The 15165-nt window shown below is 36.5% G+C and overlaps 1 protein-coding gene across 1 annotated transcript; it reads right to left on the bottom strand.

Annotated features, from left to right (window-relative positions):
- On the bottom strand, nucleotides 737-4546 carry LOC109727415 (pentatricopeptide repeat-containing protein At4g31850, chloroplastic). Its single transcript, XM_020257538.1, has 2 exons — nucleotides 4463-4546; nucleotides 737-4371 (listed from the first exon to the last, which is right to left on the bottom strand). The coding sequence occupies exon 2, from the start codon at nucleotides 4264-4266 to the stop codon at nucleotides 952-954; it is 3315 nt and encodes a 1104-aa protein (XP_020113127.1). The 5' UTR covers nucleotides 4267-4371; nucleotides 4463-4546; the 3' UTR covers nucleotides 737-951.

The raw sequence follows: 15165 nt of genomic DNA, 5'->3' as shown, positions 1-15165 counted from the left end.
ACCAATATACTATTATATTTTTTGATGAAACCGCAAAAACTATATCTTAACCAAATTATTACGACATATACCACATGATATTCAGTTCTTTATTTTGTAACGTAATGTGTCCGCAATTCCAAACCAAGCGATAGTATTTCGTGATGTGCTTTTAACATAATCTCCCTCTACAATTTGGAAATTACCTTTTTAACCCAAGCCCAAATAAGGGCCAATTAGATCGATAGGCTTTGGCCTAAAAGGATAAATTGCATGTTTGGTCCTCAAACTACGATGTTTGTGACACTTTGATCCTCAAACTTCAATTTATTACAATTTTTGGCTTGATCTTTTGGAATTATTACAATGAAATCCTATAACCCAATTTAGTTCACTAAATATTGATGTATCAGTAATATAGAGGTAACATAGTAGTGTTATGATTGATGATACGCTAATAATTAAGATCTCATATCACTTTTACATCAACGATACGTTAAAATTTAATCAACTAAACTAGATTGTAGGACTTGATTATAAGAATTCTGAAAGTTCGGGCCGAAAATTGCAATAAATAAAACATCAGGCAACTGTTAGGTCCAATTCTAGTCAGGCCGCTAGCAAAATTAAAACCATGCAAGAAATTAATTAATTTGATATTTAGAGATTTCCAGCAAACAAAAACAAAAATAAAGCTAGTGAAAGAATAAGAACTTATTTAAATTTTTCTTGATCCTCAACCAACCGGCGCGCCTCATTGAATTAAAAAGCATATTTTTCTGAGTAATCTGTGAAATGAGCATTTTATACAAACTAAAATATCTGCCGAAAACCAATAAAGCATTACCATATCTGGATCTGAAAGTTACTAGAACCACCAGGTAATCAGGTGTATGACAAGTTTCATAGACAAAATTGTACTGTACAAAATTGCATACATAATTACATGCAATGGACTCAATGGCGTAATCGTTATCGGTTAGGAAGCTGTGCATATGTACCTGAATTGGGGTTGCATCCTCGAGCCATCATCTTTTCATATACAGCGTAAGCACGTTCGGTACTACCCGACCTACTATACCCTTGAATGAGAGCATTGTATGTGAACACATTCGGTCTGAACCCTCGCAGTTGGAGCTCTTCGTACATCTTTCCAGCTTCATCAAGCTTTCCTAACTTACCGTAGTTGAGAATTAGTGAATTGTAAGTATACAAATCGGGGTAAATTCCCTTCTTCTGCATCTCGTCGAAGAGCGCGACCGCCTCCTCTAGCCTCCGAGACCTTCCGAGGCCGTTGATCATTAAGTTATACGTGATGAGGTCGGGCTCGAGTCCCAGTGTAATTAGCTCTTCAAAATAGGCGAAAGCGTCCTCTGCTCTCCCCACCGCGCAAAAGGTGTCAATAAGAACCGTGTAGGACTTCACATCGGGCCTTATTCCCGCCTTAACCATCTCGTTGAATAACTCGCACGCCTTGTCTGCATTTCTAGCCTTTCCGAACCCGTTTATGAGAATATTGTAGATAGCGCAGTTGGGTTTGCACCCGTAGTCGACCATCTCATTGAAAAGCTTTTCGGCGTCATCTATCTTTCCGGACTTAAAGAGCCCATCGATAAGGGGACCGTAGGTGCAAGGAGTGGGAGAGAAGTCTCTACTCATTAGGTCATAATAGAAGTCGATAGCTTGCTCTAATCTCTTAGACTTAACAAGGCCTGAAATGATTATATTGTAGGTTACGTTGATAGGTTTGCATCCCTTGGAAAGCATCTCTTCGTACAACTTCAACATTTCCTCGATCCTCATCGACTTCCCGAAGGCATCTAACATTGCATTGTAGGCGAACGCGTCCGGGCAACACCCAGCCATTTTCATTTCTGAAAACAAGTTTTCAGCAACGTCAGTTAAGTGCGCTTCGACAAGGCCAACAATTATAGGATAATATGCTTCGCTGGTCGGCGAAACACCAAATGTCTTGAACTTATCCAACAGTTTGCGCGCATCGAGAACTTTCTTGTTCTTACAAAGAAACCTAATCAATGGGCACAGAAAGAAGTCATTCAGGCAAATGCTTTTTACAGCGCTTTGTTCAGAAAAATCGACAGATTTCTCTATTCCAGCTTTCTTTAGTATCCCTTCCATTAGAGCTTGCCACGAAGATCTATCCGTATCGGCATCACTCTGAAGAGTATATTTCTCGGTAATGTGCAACGCTTCCTCAATAAGCCCATTTTTCACCAAAGCAGGAAGAATACTGCATATAGTGGCAAAATCGGGAAAGAGAACTTTGCTCATCTGATAAAAGAGCCACAATGCTACGTGTATTTTCCCCTCTTTAACCAAACCATTTATCACGGTGTTGTAAGATAGAACATCCGGCAGATGATCCTCCCCCGTCATTTCGTAAAGCATTTTCAATGCTAACTCGACCTCACCGTTTTTGCAGAGAGAATCTAAAACCGTGTTGTAAGTTATTATATTAGGAGGACAACTACGAAAGCTCATTTCGTGGAAAATCTCCATCACTTTTTCGACCTTACCCTCCTTCCCTAATCCCGCCAATATCGTGTTATACGTCGCAACTGTGGGCTCGAGACCCATTGAATTCATCCTTTCGAACATATTCCAAGCTTCATCTTCTCGACCCCCCTTATAAAGTGTATCTATGAGAGAATTAACTGTGATCACATCAGGGTCGCATCCGCTACTTATCATCTTAGAGAACATCTTAACAGCTTCGTCCACTTTTCCGGCTTTGTTGCAACACTTAATCATCATATTATATGTAATTGTATCCGGGCGAAGCCCAATAGCTCTTAGTTCCTTGAAAACTTGCTTTGCTCGCCTTAGTCTACCGGACTCGGCGAGACCATACAAACATGCATTGCAAGCAACAAGATCGGGAACAATCCCCTTACTCTTCATGATCTCATACATCCCAAATGCTCTCTCGAATTCTCCGGATTTACCGTAGTAATCAACAAACAGGATATAAGTGTAGGCATTTGGTTTAAGACCATGAACATCCATACTGTTAAAGAGCTCTTCAGCATGATCGCGTTTGTTAGCTTTTAGCAGCCCGCCGATTAAGGTGTTGTAAGTATGCAAATTAGGCGAAACATCCTTTTGATTCATCACTTTCAACATGCCTAGGGCTTCCTTGATCTTCCCTTCTTTGCATAGAGCGTCGACAAAAATAGTAAAGACCACCACGTCAGCATCGTAACCATCAGATTCCATCTCATCCAAAAACCCCTGCAACGATTTTAAATCGCCGTTATCGCCAAACTTGTTCAGCAATGTGATGTAGGTCACTCTATCCGGCTTCTGACTGCTCGCCTTCATCTTCAAGAACAAATCCTTCGCTTCTTTGAGTCGCCCGGCTTCACAGAGAACTTCTATGAGCACGGTATACGTCACAACGTCGGGTTCGCAACCCTCGTCCTCCATTCTCCTCAAAAGGCCAAAAGCTTCATCGATTCTACCCGTTTGTCCGAGAACTCGTATGCATATGGTGAACGTGTACACATTAGGTCTCGATCCCAAACGCTCCATCTCATTTAAAAGCCGCATCACCGACCGTGCATCCCTCCTCTTCCCCAACGCCACCATAAGCGCAGAATAAGTCTTTAAACTCGGTTTAATCCCCTCGGAAACCATTCTTTCATACACTTCAACAGCTTCCTTAATGAACCCGGAACGGAGAATGAAGTATATCAACCCATTGCAGGAAAACGCATTTAAAACAAATCCAGCTTCTTTCATCTTCGACAGGGCGAACGGGGCGCCCCGTAGGCCGCCTCGAACACCAAGGGCTTTAAAGATAATTAAGAAAGTTTCAGGATCCCTCTTCACAATTTGCTTCTGCATTAGATCAAACACAAGAGCCATATCCTCCACCCTGCCATGAACCCTCAAAAGTTCGAGCATGTAATTGAAGGACGCCGTCGTGTGAACAACCCTAGGCTGCGACGCGATGCATTTAAACAGCAACAACGCCTCGACCGGGTCAGGAATCGACCTGAGAACCTCCACTACATTCTCCGAACTCACCGAACTCACCTCACCCCTCCATTCCTCATCGAATTCGACGCAAGATGCGATTTTTACGCTGAATCGACAACAACGGCAACCAGGATTGCTACTTTGCGGCTTATAAACCCTTAAACCCCTACTTTTTCGGCTTCTTAGAGAAGCTAATCGGTTCAAAGAAGCTGCTTTTCTAGTGGATTCGAAACTACTGGAACTGCTACTGCTACTACAAATTCTCCTAGAGGAGCAGAGCTCCATGATCTCAACGAGTAATTTTAGGGATTAGGGATTGAGAACACCCCGAAATTGGGGCTAACTCAACTGAATTTCGATCCTCAAAGAGGTTCAAACCACAAAATGCGACTGAAAAAAATAAAAAATAAATAAAAAGATGTGGGCGAAAGCATGAGGAGGAGGCAAAGGGGGATTAGGGTTTATCTTTTTTTGGACTCACCTTCGTTCGTAGAGTTGGTGCGGAGAGAGGGAGAGAGAGAGGGATGTAGCGAGGAAGAAGAAGATGAGGTGAGGAAGGTAACGGTTTTTTTGTTTTTGTTTTTGTTTTTTTTTTTTGTTTTTGCTTTTACTCTTTTGGGAATAGGGAATTTAGGGATGTCAACCCGAAATATTATCCGAATCCGAACGGAGCGGGTTTACCCGAACTAAACAGATATGAATTTAGTTATAGGTATAGAAAATAAAAATTCGACGGATATGAATACGGGTATGAATTTTGTATTTATCCGATCCGAACTCAAACCCGAATAAATTATATATATACATAATTTATTTTTATTTATTTATATAATATATAAAATATTTATTTTTTTTTTCTTAGATATTCATCCAATGGTATGGATTTTTAAAATCCACCGGATTCGGGTCCGGGTCCGGGTTCAAGTTTTAATTTGGTTTTCGGATTCGGGTTCGGATTTTTGAAAATCCGACCCAAACCCGACCCGTTGACATCCCTAATAGAGATGCAAACGGATCAAGGTTGGTGGAGCTCCACGGACCCGGTCCATTCCAAATAGGACGATAAGTGGGAAAAAAAATATAGAAAAATATAATTCATTCCGAAGCTATCCCAATCCACCAAGTAAATAAAGCAGGAGACAGAATTCACTAAAAATTCACTCCTGCCCTGATCTGTCCCGAATGGAGCAGTAAATGGGGATGAAAAAAAAGATTAAAATTTACCTGCTCCGAATTCATCCCAATCCGACAAAAAATGGAGTGGAAGATGGAAAACCCTCCCGCCCCCCGGATCCGCCTTGTTTGCATCCTTACTTGGGAACAAATGCTTTGTTCCGGAGGATAGGAGACGCAAAAATAAAAAAATAAATACTCCGAATTCGTCCCGATCCGACAAAAAATGGAGCGGAAGATGGAAAACCCTCCCGCCCCCCGGATCCGCCTTGTTTGCATCCCTACTTGGGAACAAATGCTTTGTTCCGGAGGATAGGAGACGAAAAAATAAAAAAATAAATAAATACATAACTTATATAGTTATGAATTATTTTGAATCGACTTTATTCAAATTTTCAAAATTTTAATTCTACTATCAAACCTCTTAACTTGTTTGATTTGTGTTAGACAATGATGATTTAACTTTAAAATTTATACAAATTCTTATTTTAATAAATTTATATTACGAGAATTGCACTGAATATACTAATATATTTGTAAAATAAATAATGTATTTAAATTTTGGAGTCAAAATATTATTGACGGACCCAAATCAAATAAATTAAAAGATTGGATAGTAAAATCAATTTTTTAAAAAATTAGATAACTAAATCAAAATGACACATAGTCCACATAAGTATTGTACGTCTTTAACAAAAAAAATAAAAAATATATAAAGCGTACCAGAACAATAGATTATTTTTTATTTGCTTACGTAATCATTAAAAATTTTGATTTTAGTATGCAATCTTTCAATCTGTTTGATTTTTTTTTTTATTTAACAGCTATTAGAATAACTAAATCAAAATGGCACATAGTCCACATAAGTTTTGTACGTTTTTACCCAAAAAATTAAAAAATATATAAAGCATACCAAAACAATGGATCATTTTTTATTTGCTTACGGAATCATTAAAAAATTTGATTTTAGTATGCAATCTTTCAATATGTTTGATTTTTTTTTTATTTAACAGCTATTAGAATACATAATTTAATATAATTATTTATATTTTAATAAATTTATCATTGGAAAAATTATATAAAATACACTAATTAAAACCTGTACAGAAAAATGATGCGTTTAAATTTTAAAGTTAAAGAGTCATTAACTAGTTCAAATTAAATAAATTGAGAGGTTGATAGTAAAATTAAATTTTGGAAGGTTAAATAGTCATATCAAAGTAGGTGATATGTGGGGTAAGTTTTATACTGTTTTATCAAAAAAAAAAAACTAAATTACAAAAAACTTCCTTATGATTTAGCACATGCCTCAATTATCCTTTGCATTTAAAAATTTATTAATTACTCTCGCACTTGCCACTATTTCCAATAGGTCCAAAATTTTAGAATAATTATTGAATTCATCTATAAAATTTTATAAACATAAATTATTTTACAACCCTATTTAGTTAACTAAATTTTGGACATATCGTTAATTAAAAAAGTGATGTTGCATTTTACCTGTTATCGCATCATCAATTATAATACTGCTACATTGTTTTCACATTCATGGCACATTGACATTTAGTAGGCTAAATTACGTTATAGAACTTGATTGTAATAATTTAAAAAATACGAGTTAGAAATTATAATAAATTAAATTGAGTTGTATGACTTGATTGCATTTAAATTTGTATTTTGAAAATTTATGTTTGAATATAACATATTAAAATACCTGTTATTGGGTTCAGATTTTTGGGTTCAGTTTCAAATTTGGGGTTTTTTTTTCTCGAGTTTGATTTTTGTTGTGGATTTGCAAAACTAATAGGGATGTTACTGGGTATGAATATTCGAAATTTTATCCGAACTCGAATTCGAATGGGGTGAATTTACCCAATGTGAAATGGATTTGGTTTTGGATACAGATATAAAAAATAAAAACCCAACGGATTTGGATTTGAGTATGGATTTTGTCTGTACCCGATCTGAACCCGAACCCGACCTAAACTCGAATTAATTTTGCATTATATATATATATATATATAGAGAGAGAGAGAGAGAGAGAGAGAGAGAGAGAGAGAGAGAGAGTTAGGTTGGCATACTATCAGTAGCACGGATGCCTCCATGCTACCAAGTTGTGTTCAATGATATGGCTTTCAAATCGACGATCGGCTCCGTTAGACTTGATCTACACTATTGAAAGTATTTGGAAACTAAATTTTATAATTTTTCGACATCATTTGGCTAGTGATCAAAAGGTCTCAAAAATGATAATTTTAATGGCCGATGTGATGCATTTGTGAATTTAACAGTGTAAAACAATCCAAATTTCATGAAATTTTTATAGAAAATTCTTTTCACTATTTAGAGTGAGATCAGTACCTTTGATCTTAAATTCAAGTCTTTTATCATCATTTTTTACGAGATTTTTATTTTCAGTCGTTCATTTTTAGACTACTCGTTTTAATGTAATATGTTTTGATATATGGTAAAGAGAAATAATCACTTCGAGTTCGGATTTTCAGGTTCAGTTTTGAACTTTTGTCGGATTCGAATTTGGATAAGGATTTTTAATCCGTTGAATTCGAGTTTTCAAATTTCGAATGTAGCCGGGTTTAGATTCGGGTTTTTAAAATCTACCCCGAATCTGACCCATTGACATCCCTAAAAACTAATGACTTCGGATTCGGGTTCACATTTCGATTTCGATAGTTGGGTTCGGATTCCATATTTAAAAATTCATCATGAATCTGACCTGTTGATGTCTCTAAAAAAATCTTGTAACTCAGCTCTTTCTATGCATGCACTAGTTCTAACCACTTGACAAGTTAGGACAAATTACCACCACATTTACCTAATCCCATAAATGGAAAAGGTTCATTGTGATTTGCCAGTTAGCTTATTGCTTCCACCCTTTCCTTTTCCATCTCCCTTTTCCATGCTGGTGGCTCTATCCTTGATAATGATAGGAGGAGTAATCACCAAATTTCCATTTTAGTTTGAGCTCTTGTGAAAAGATTATGTATAGAGAGAATAATTATCTACTAGTGTTGTGCCCGCGCTTTGTGACAGGTAGTAAATATTTCAGAAAAATTGAGATATATAAGCTAGATTATCATGCTTTCGAAAGTACAAAAGTTTTGGTATTTTTAAGTCGTTTTTGATGACCAGATATATGATTCAGCGATCGGCTTCGTTAAGCATGATTTATGCTATTAGAATCATTTAGAGACCAATTTTTATAATTTGTTTTACTTTATTTGCCTAGTAAATAAGAAATTTCGAAATGAATGGTTGAAATTTTTTTATAAAACATAATAATGGAAGACTTAAATTTCAAATCGACAATTAAAATAGTTACCATTGAACTTACAAACATTTTAGGATAATTACTTACCATCAAGAGCGAATATTTAGGTACAATTGAACTTACAAACATTTTAATATATAATGAAGGTAAGAAAAATTTTCTATTAAAATTTCAAATCGACAATAAAATCTTGATGGTAAGGATCGCAATAATTAATTTTAGGAAAAACTTCAAAAACCCCCCATGTAGTTTCATAGTTTCTCCTTTTGCCCCTCTGTGGTTTAAAATGTATCAATTTGGCCCCCCGTGGTTTCTTTTTTCTCTTTTTCTTATCAATTTCATTATTTTTTTTCTTAAATCAGTGATAAAGTTAATTTAAAGGGTACTAAAGTGAATATTTGATAAATCTAGATGGGTATCTGAAGTTTTTTGTATATAATTTAATGAAATATTAACGAAAAAACTATCGAAAAGATAAAAACGAAACCACAATGGGGCAATTTGATACATTTTAAACCACAGGGGGGTGAAGTGAAAATCTACGAAACCACAGGGGGGTTTTTGAAGTTTTTCCTTAATTTTATATTATGTAATATATATGTATAAATATTTGATGTTGTATTTTAATTTGTATTTTAAAAATTAGGTTTAATGTAATATGTTTTCATATGTGATAAAGAGAAATAATTATTTCGGGTTGGGATTCTTATTGAATCGGATGTCTCATTATTAAAAAATAATTTGAAAATATGGAGACATCTGTGTTTTCGATAACACAAAAGATGCAGTTAATATACATAATTCTTAAAAAGTTTATATTGAAAATATCGTAACCCAATATATTAAAAAAAATCCTATGAAATAGCCTTATATACATTACAAAAAAAATTTCTTAATTATCTTTTAAACTTTTATTATTTATAAAGTTAAATTATTGTAGTAACTTTATAAAAATTTAGTCAACTTAATAATTTAAGTAGCTATTATATAAATTAATTTTTTAACTAAAAATTAAAGTTGGAGGACTTAGTTTTAAATTGCCGAATAGGTGAGGATGTCTTTACCTTTTTAAAAATGAATGGAAAAATACATGCACTTGGTATATATTAACACTCTATACATGACAGCTTATATCATGTGACTAATATTTTAGTTAATATAAAAACTTAATTAAAAATATCTAATTTATAAAGCTAATAATTTAATGTTTAATAAATTAGATTTTAAAAGTTTTATTAAAAGATTTTAAGTATGCGGTATACGCTGATATATGCACTTCATGTAGATAATGCTTAATAGGGTATACTCATAATTTCAAAAAAGAGTGGAGAAATTTTTGTTTATACATAATGTATACTAATAATGCTTCATGCACTGCATAATAAATAAGATTATTGATAAATATTTAATAATAATTAGTACTATAAAATATTATATATAATATAATATTTCTAATTACATCTAATTAAACGATCCTTTACTCTCGGTATAGTTTTTAGTAGGAGATTGGATGATCTTCTGACCTCGATGTCGAGCCAAACACACCGGTGTCACCAATTTTCTCAACATCGCCAATTCGACCTCTAAGATCTAGATTCCGTCGTTAAAAAAAAAATGTATAAAACTTATTTGAACTATAAATCGTTTTGATTTAGCTGTATGATCTTTTAAAAATTTAATTTTAGTGCCTAATCTTTCAATTTGTTTGACATAAGTAATTTAATGATTGTTTGGATACAAAATAAGCTAATTGCTTATTTTAGTAAATGTATAATGGGTCCGGCTATGGTGCTTGTAAAAGCACCAAGCACTTGGTGCTTGTAAATTTTTTACCGTTAGATCTACGCCTTTGATCATTTTCACCCGTTAGATTATACTATTCAATCAATCACCCACTCAACTCTAGAGAGCCCACATCATCCTAACCACACATTTCTTAATCCAAGGGCTAACCGCACATCTCTTAATCCGAGGGTCGAAAACTTACAAGCACCAATGACTTGGTACTTTTAAAAGCATAGGAGCTCAATTCAATGTATAATTATGCAAATTGCATAAAATATATTAATGAAATCCATAAAAATGTTTGCTTATTTTTAAAAACTCGAACCCGAACCCGACTCCAAACCCGAAATTCAAATCCGAACCCGAATACGTCGGATTTTAAAAATACTTATCCAAACTCGACCCAACCAAACATTCAAAACCCGAACTTGAGACCAACCCCGAAACAATAATTTCTCTTTTCGATATTTCAAAATATATTAAATTACATCTAAAATTTTAAAATATAGATTCAAATATAATATTACATATATATATATATATATCTATATATATATATATATAGAGAGAGAGAGAGAGAGAGAGAGCGCTAGGCTAGTATACTATCGGCAGCACGGAGATCTCCGTGCTACAAAGTTGTTTTCAATGATGCAGCTTCCAAATCGACGATCCGCTCCGTTAGACTTGATCTACACTATTGAAAGTATTTGGAAACTAAATTTTATAAATTTTCGGTATCATTTACCTATCAAACGAGTAGTCTAAAATGAACGGCTGAAAATGATTGCTATCTTCTCTAAATAAAAAAAAAAATTTATAAAATTTATTAGATTTGGTTGTTTCTTTACACGTTAATTCAAAACGTATCACATTTATCATTAAAATTATCAATTTTGAGACAGTTTGATCACTAGCCAAATGATGTCGAAAAATTATAAAATTTAGTTCCCAAATAGTTTTAATAATGTAAATCAAGTCTAACGGAGCCTATCCTCGATTTGGAAGTCGCATTATTGAAATAACTGGTAACAGGAGGTCTCCGTGCTATCGATATATATCAGCCTAACTATATATATATTATTATATATACTCTCTCTCTCTCTCTCTCTCTCTCTCTCTCTCTCTCTCTCTCTCTATATATATATATATATATATATATATATATATATATATATATATATATAATGTCAAATATATTTGGGTTCGAGTCGTATTCCGGTCGGATTCGGGTCGGGAACAATCAAAATTCATATTCGAATCCAAATCTATCGAATTTTTATTTTTGATATCTATATCCGAAATTAGATCGATTTAGTATTAGATAAATTCATTATGTACTTCAGATTCAAATAAAATTTTGAATACGACCCTAAACTCTAATTCACGTACACCACCTTTTGCGTGCGTTCGCGGTAAAATGCGGGGTGAGAATATCACATCATCAGGCATGCTTTGCACGTGAGTACGCAAAATTTTCGCTGTTATTTAATGTTTTATAAAAATATGTAAGGAGCCCCCCCAACTATAGAATATTGTGAAATAGACATCTCAACTTTTGTTTTTTATTATTATTATTAATATGATTTGAGTGAATCAAAGCAGAGATTTTATTGTTATTAAGTAAATAAAATTTTAACATTCACTGTTCAGTAAAAATTATATCTTACTAGCTAAAATAATTCAACTAAAAATTCAAAATTTAATTAATAAAAAAAATTAAAGTTGAGGGAATTTTTCAAAATGGTGTATAATACATTTTTTTTTTTTTGCCTATTAAATAGATAAAAATATATGACCGCCACCCCAACTATAGGCCATTTTAAATAGCGTCGCCGATTTTAACTCTTATTTTAAAAAGATTGAGTCCTCCGTAATTTTTAATTTTTAGAATCAAATTATCCTAACTAATGAAAATTTTGTAAAAATATGTAATTCTATTAGCCATTAACAATAAATAAATTATTCTAGATTTTATATGCTAAAAGATAATATAAATTAGGAAAAACTTTAAAAAACCCCGTAGAAACTTCAAAAAACCCCCTATAGTTTCGCATTTTTTCACTTTAGTACCATATGGTTTAAAGTGTAACAATTTGCTGCCCTAAGATTTCATTTTTACCTCGGATAAACCCGTCTTGTTCGGGTTCGGATTCGGATAATATTTCGGATATCCATACCCATTGACATCCCTAGTACGAGTCGAGTTCAGATGCAAATCGGGTATTAGTCAAAATTCATATTCGAATTCATATCCGTCAGATTCTTATTTTTGATATTCATTGTCACGCCCCGGATGTCTCGTTTCCCGGGCACGCCGACAAATCCGCCGTATACAAAGGAATTTCCCCTGTATACGATGCGTCAAAGTACTTGTAGAAATACAATACTACAAACAGTAGTATAGAGCTGCCCAAAAATAAGCTAAATATCTGAGTTTCATATACATAGCTAGAATCCAAAATACAAAGCTACTCGCACTGGCGAGTTAAACAACTATGTACATAAACTCCAAAACAAAACTACCTGCAGTAGGGGAAAGCCTCTAGCTCTGACTGTCGGGTAGGGCTCTAGCTCGCAACGCCCTTGCCTCGATCCTGATCGGCAGAAGATACAGCAGCCGGCACATGTGGCTCTGCAAAACATAAGTAACAACTGGGCGTGAGAACTACTGTAAAAACAAGTAGTCCTCAGTGGGTACCGCCCAAAACGACATCGGTCACCCACTAAGTCTACAGAAGGGAGCAAGAATAAAAGGAAAAGCAGGAAGTACACTCTACCGCTATCAACCACTACACTATCATACTCTACACTAACCAACTATAGAAAATGTCAAATCGGACCCAATCCAAATCGGGACTGTAAGCATACCCGTCCCCGGGATTGTGAATACACCCGTCCCTGCCCCGTTGCGACTATCGGGCTCTATCCACTCTAACTGGTCCGTGGAGAGTAAGTCCAACTGGCATGAGCGACACCAACGCGAAAGCACAAAGCTTGACTCCGGAGTGGCACTCGTGGGCGCTACCCAACCGAGTATGCAGCGTATCTCTGTCGAGCTCAAACAGGCTCTGAAAAGCCAAAGTCAAGAAACCGACTCTAAGCTGTTCTAACAACCAACAGGTAACGTGCCCTCGGCACAATCTGACGCCAAAAAGGCGATACGAGTCCACCATCAACTCTGACGGCACCCAACAGTCCGAAATAACCTGAATGACCCGGTAAAAATCCACTCGGCGAACCAGCACGAGTGTATATATATACTAAACTACCTGGAGTACTCGTCTCGAAGAAACTGCGACAGTACAATTTTCTAACGGCTCCTAGAGCTAAATCAGGTAGTTAAAACTGGTGACAGGTTCAAATCGCAGGTTTTCTCCTAATTCAATTTCCAAGTCCAACATGTATAATCTATTTAATTTATAAAAAACATGCTCCAAAATTCAGATTTCACAATCTACATATAGTCCATGAATTTGAGCTAAAAATTAATTACCGAAATCAAGATCTATACATGTCGACCAATAAGAACTTAGGAGTAAAGCCGATGTAACCCACCTCAAAAGCTAAATCCAGGCAGCGAACGAAGCCTCGAACCAGGACAACCTCTGCTGGATCAACTGGGGACCTCCAAGTCCGGTGGACGAGCTAACGCCAAGCTAAACAATTAAGGATCCTCGATTCAGTCCAGAAATTCACAGCAGCTGAGTAGGAACGGGATTCGACCGAGCTAACCTTCACCAAATCTGGCAAGTGGGGGCTTCGTGGATTCTTCTTGAAGTCCCGAATCCAACGAACCAAGCCTCGTCGCGATCTGACGTTCCTACGCCGAGAACGAGCTGAAATACGAACAGTCGACGGCGGATTTCAGCAAAACAGCTACTAACCGAGTAGAAATAGTAATACTTGCCCAAAATCCAGGAAAGACGCCGAATCACCCACCTCGACAGCGTCGAACCTCGGCGCGACGTCAAGAACAGTGAAGACGCTCCCTCGCCCGGCCTCCTCGCAAAGCTCCGGCAGCAAGCGCGCTCGAACGGCTCGCGGCGCGACGTCGGCGACGGAATCCCCAACCGGACTCTCCACCAACACCTAGAGAGAGAGAGGAGAAGAAGAAGATGGAGAAGAGCAGGAAGTACTCTCTCTCACTCTCTCTCTCTGCTCGGACACTTAAAAGGAGAGGGGAGGTGAGGGAGATACAAACGAGGTGAGATTTTACCGTTTTAGCCCTTTACCTACTCCCTTGTACCGGTACACGGGCTCCTGTACCGGTACAAGAGCCAACCCGAGAGCAGCTAAATCTGTGCGCGTAGCTTGTACCGGTACAGAAAACCCTTGTACCGGTACAGCAAGCATTCCCCGCGCTGGTTGTACCGGTACAGCATTACTGCTTGTACCGGTACAGGCAAGCAGGAAAATCTGCTTTTTCGCAGATTCCTTCGCTGAATGCTGCCCTCGCGTCGCACGGAGTCCGTTTTGCGTCTATTTGACGCCAACCGGATTCAGACTTGTCCGACACTCTCCAGAGCTGTCGACAAGCCCCACAGCCCAAACACCAGGGATCTCACATTCATATTTGAATCCATATCCATTTAACATTAGATATATCCGCTTTATTCGAATTCGGATTCGAATAAAATTTCGAGCATTGTATCTGTCCGCATCCTAGCAACATATCACTTCCCACCTCCCAACTTTTGGGTGAAATAATTAGTCCTTGGTTCACAGCGATCTAAGTCGAGGGATCTTCATGCAAATTTTCCTACTCCTTAAATATTTGCGAAACACCCCCCCTTTTCTCCTCTCTCTCTTCTCTCTTCTCCTCTCTTCTTCTTCTTCCTCTTCCTCCTCCCCCTCCTCGTCCCCGCGCACGTTAGGCCCCTCCCCACGGCGCACGTTAGCCCCGTCAATCCCCCCTCTCCCGCCTACCTCCTCCTCCT

This window comes from Ananas comosus, linkage group 22 (genome assembly GCF_001540865.1).
Source record: "Ananas comosus cultivar F153 linkage group 22, ASM154086v1, whole genome shotgun sequence".
NCBI classification, from domain to species: Eukaryota; Viridiplantae; Streptophyta; class Magnoliopsida; order Poales; family Bromeliaceae; genus Ananas; species Ananas comosus.
Note: the sequence above shows the minus strand (reverse complement) of the source record. Positions and strands in the feature narration are given on the sequence as shown.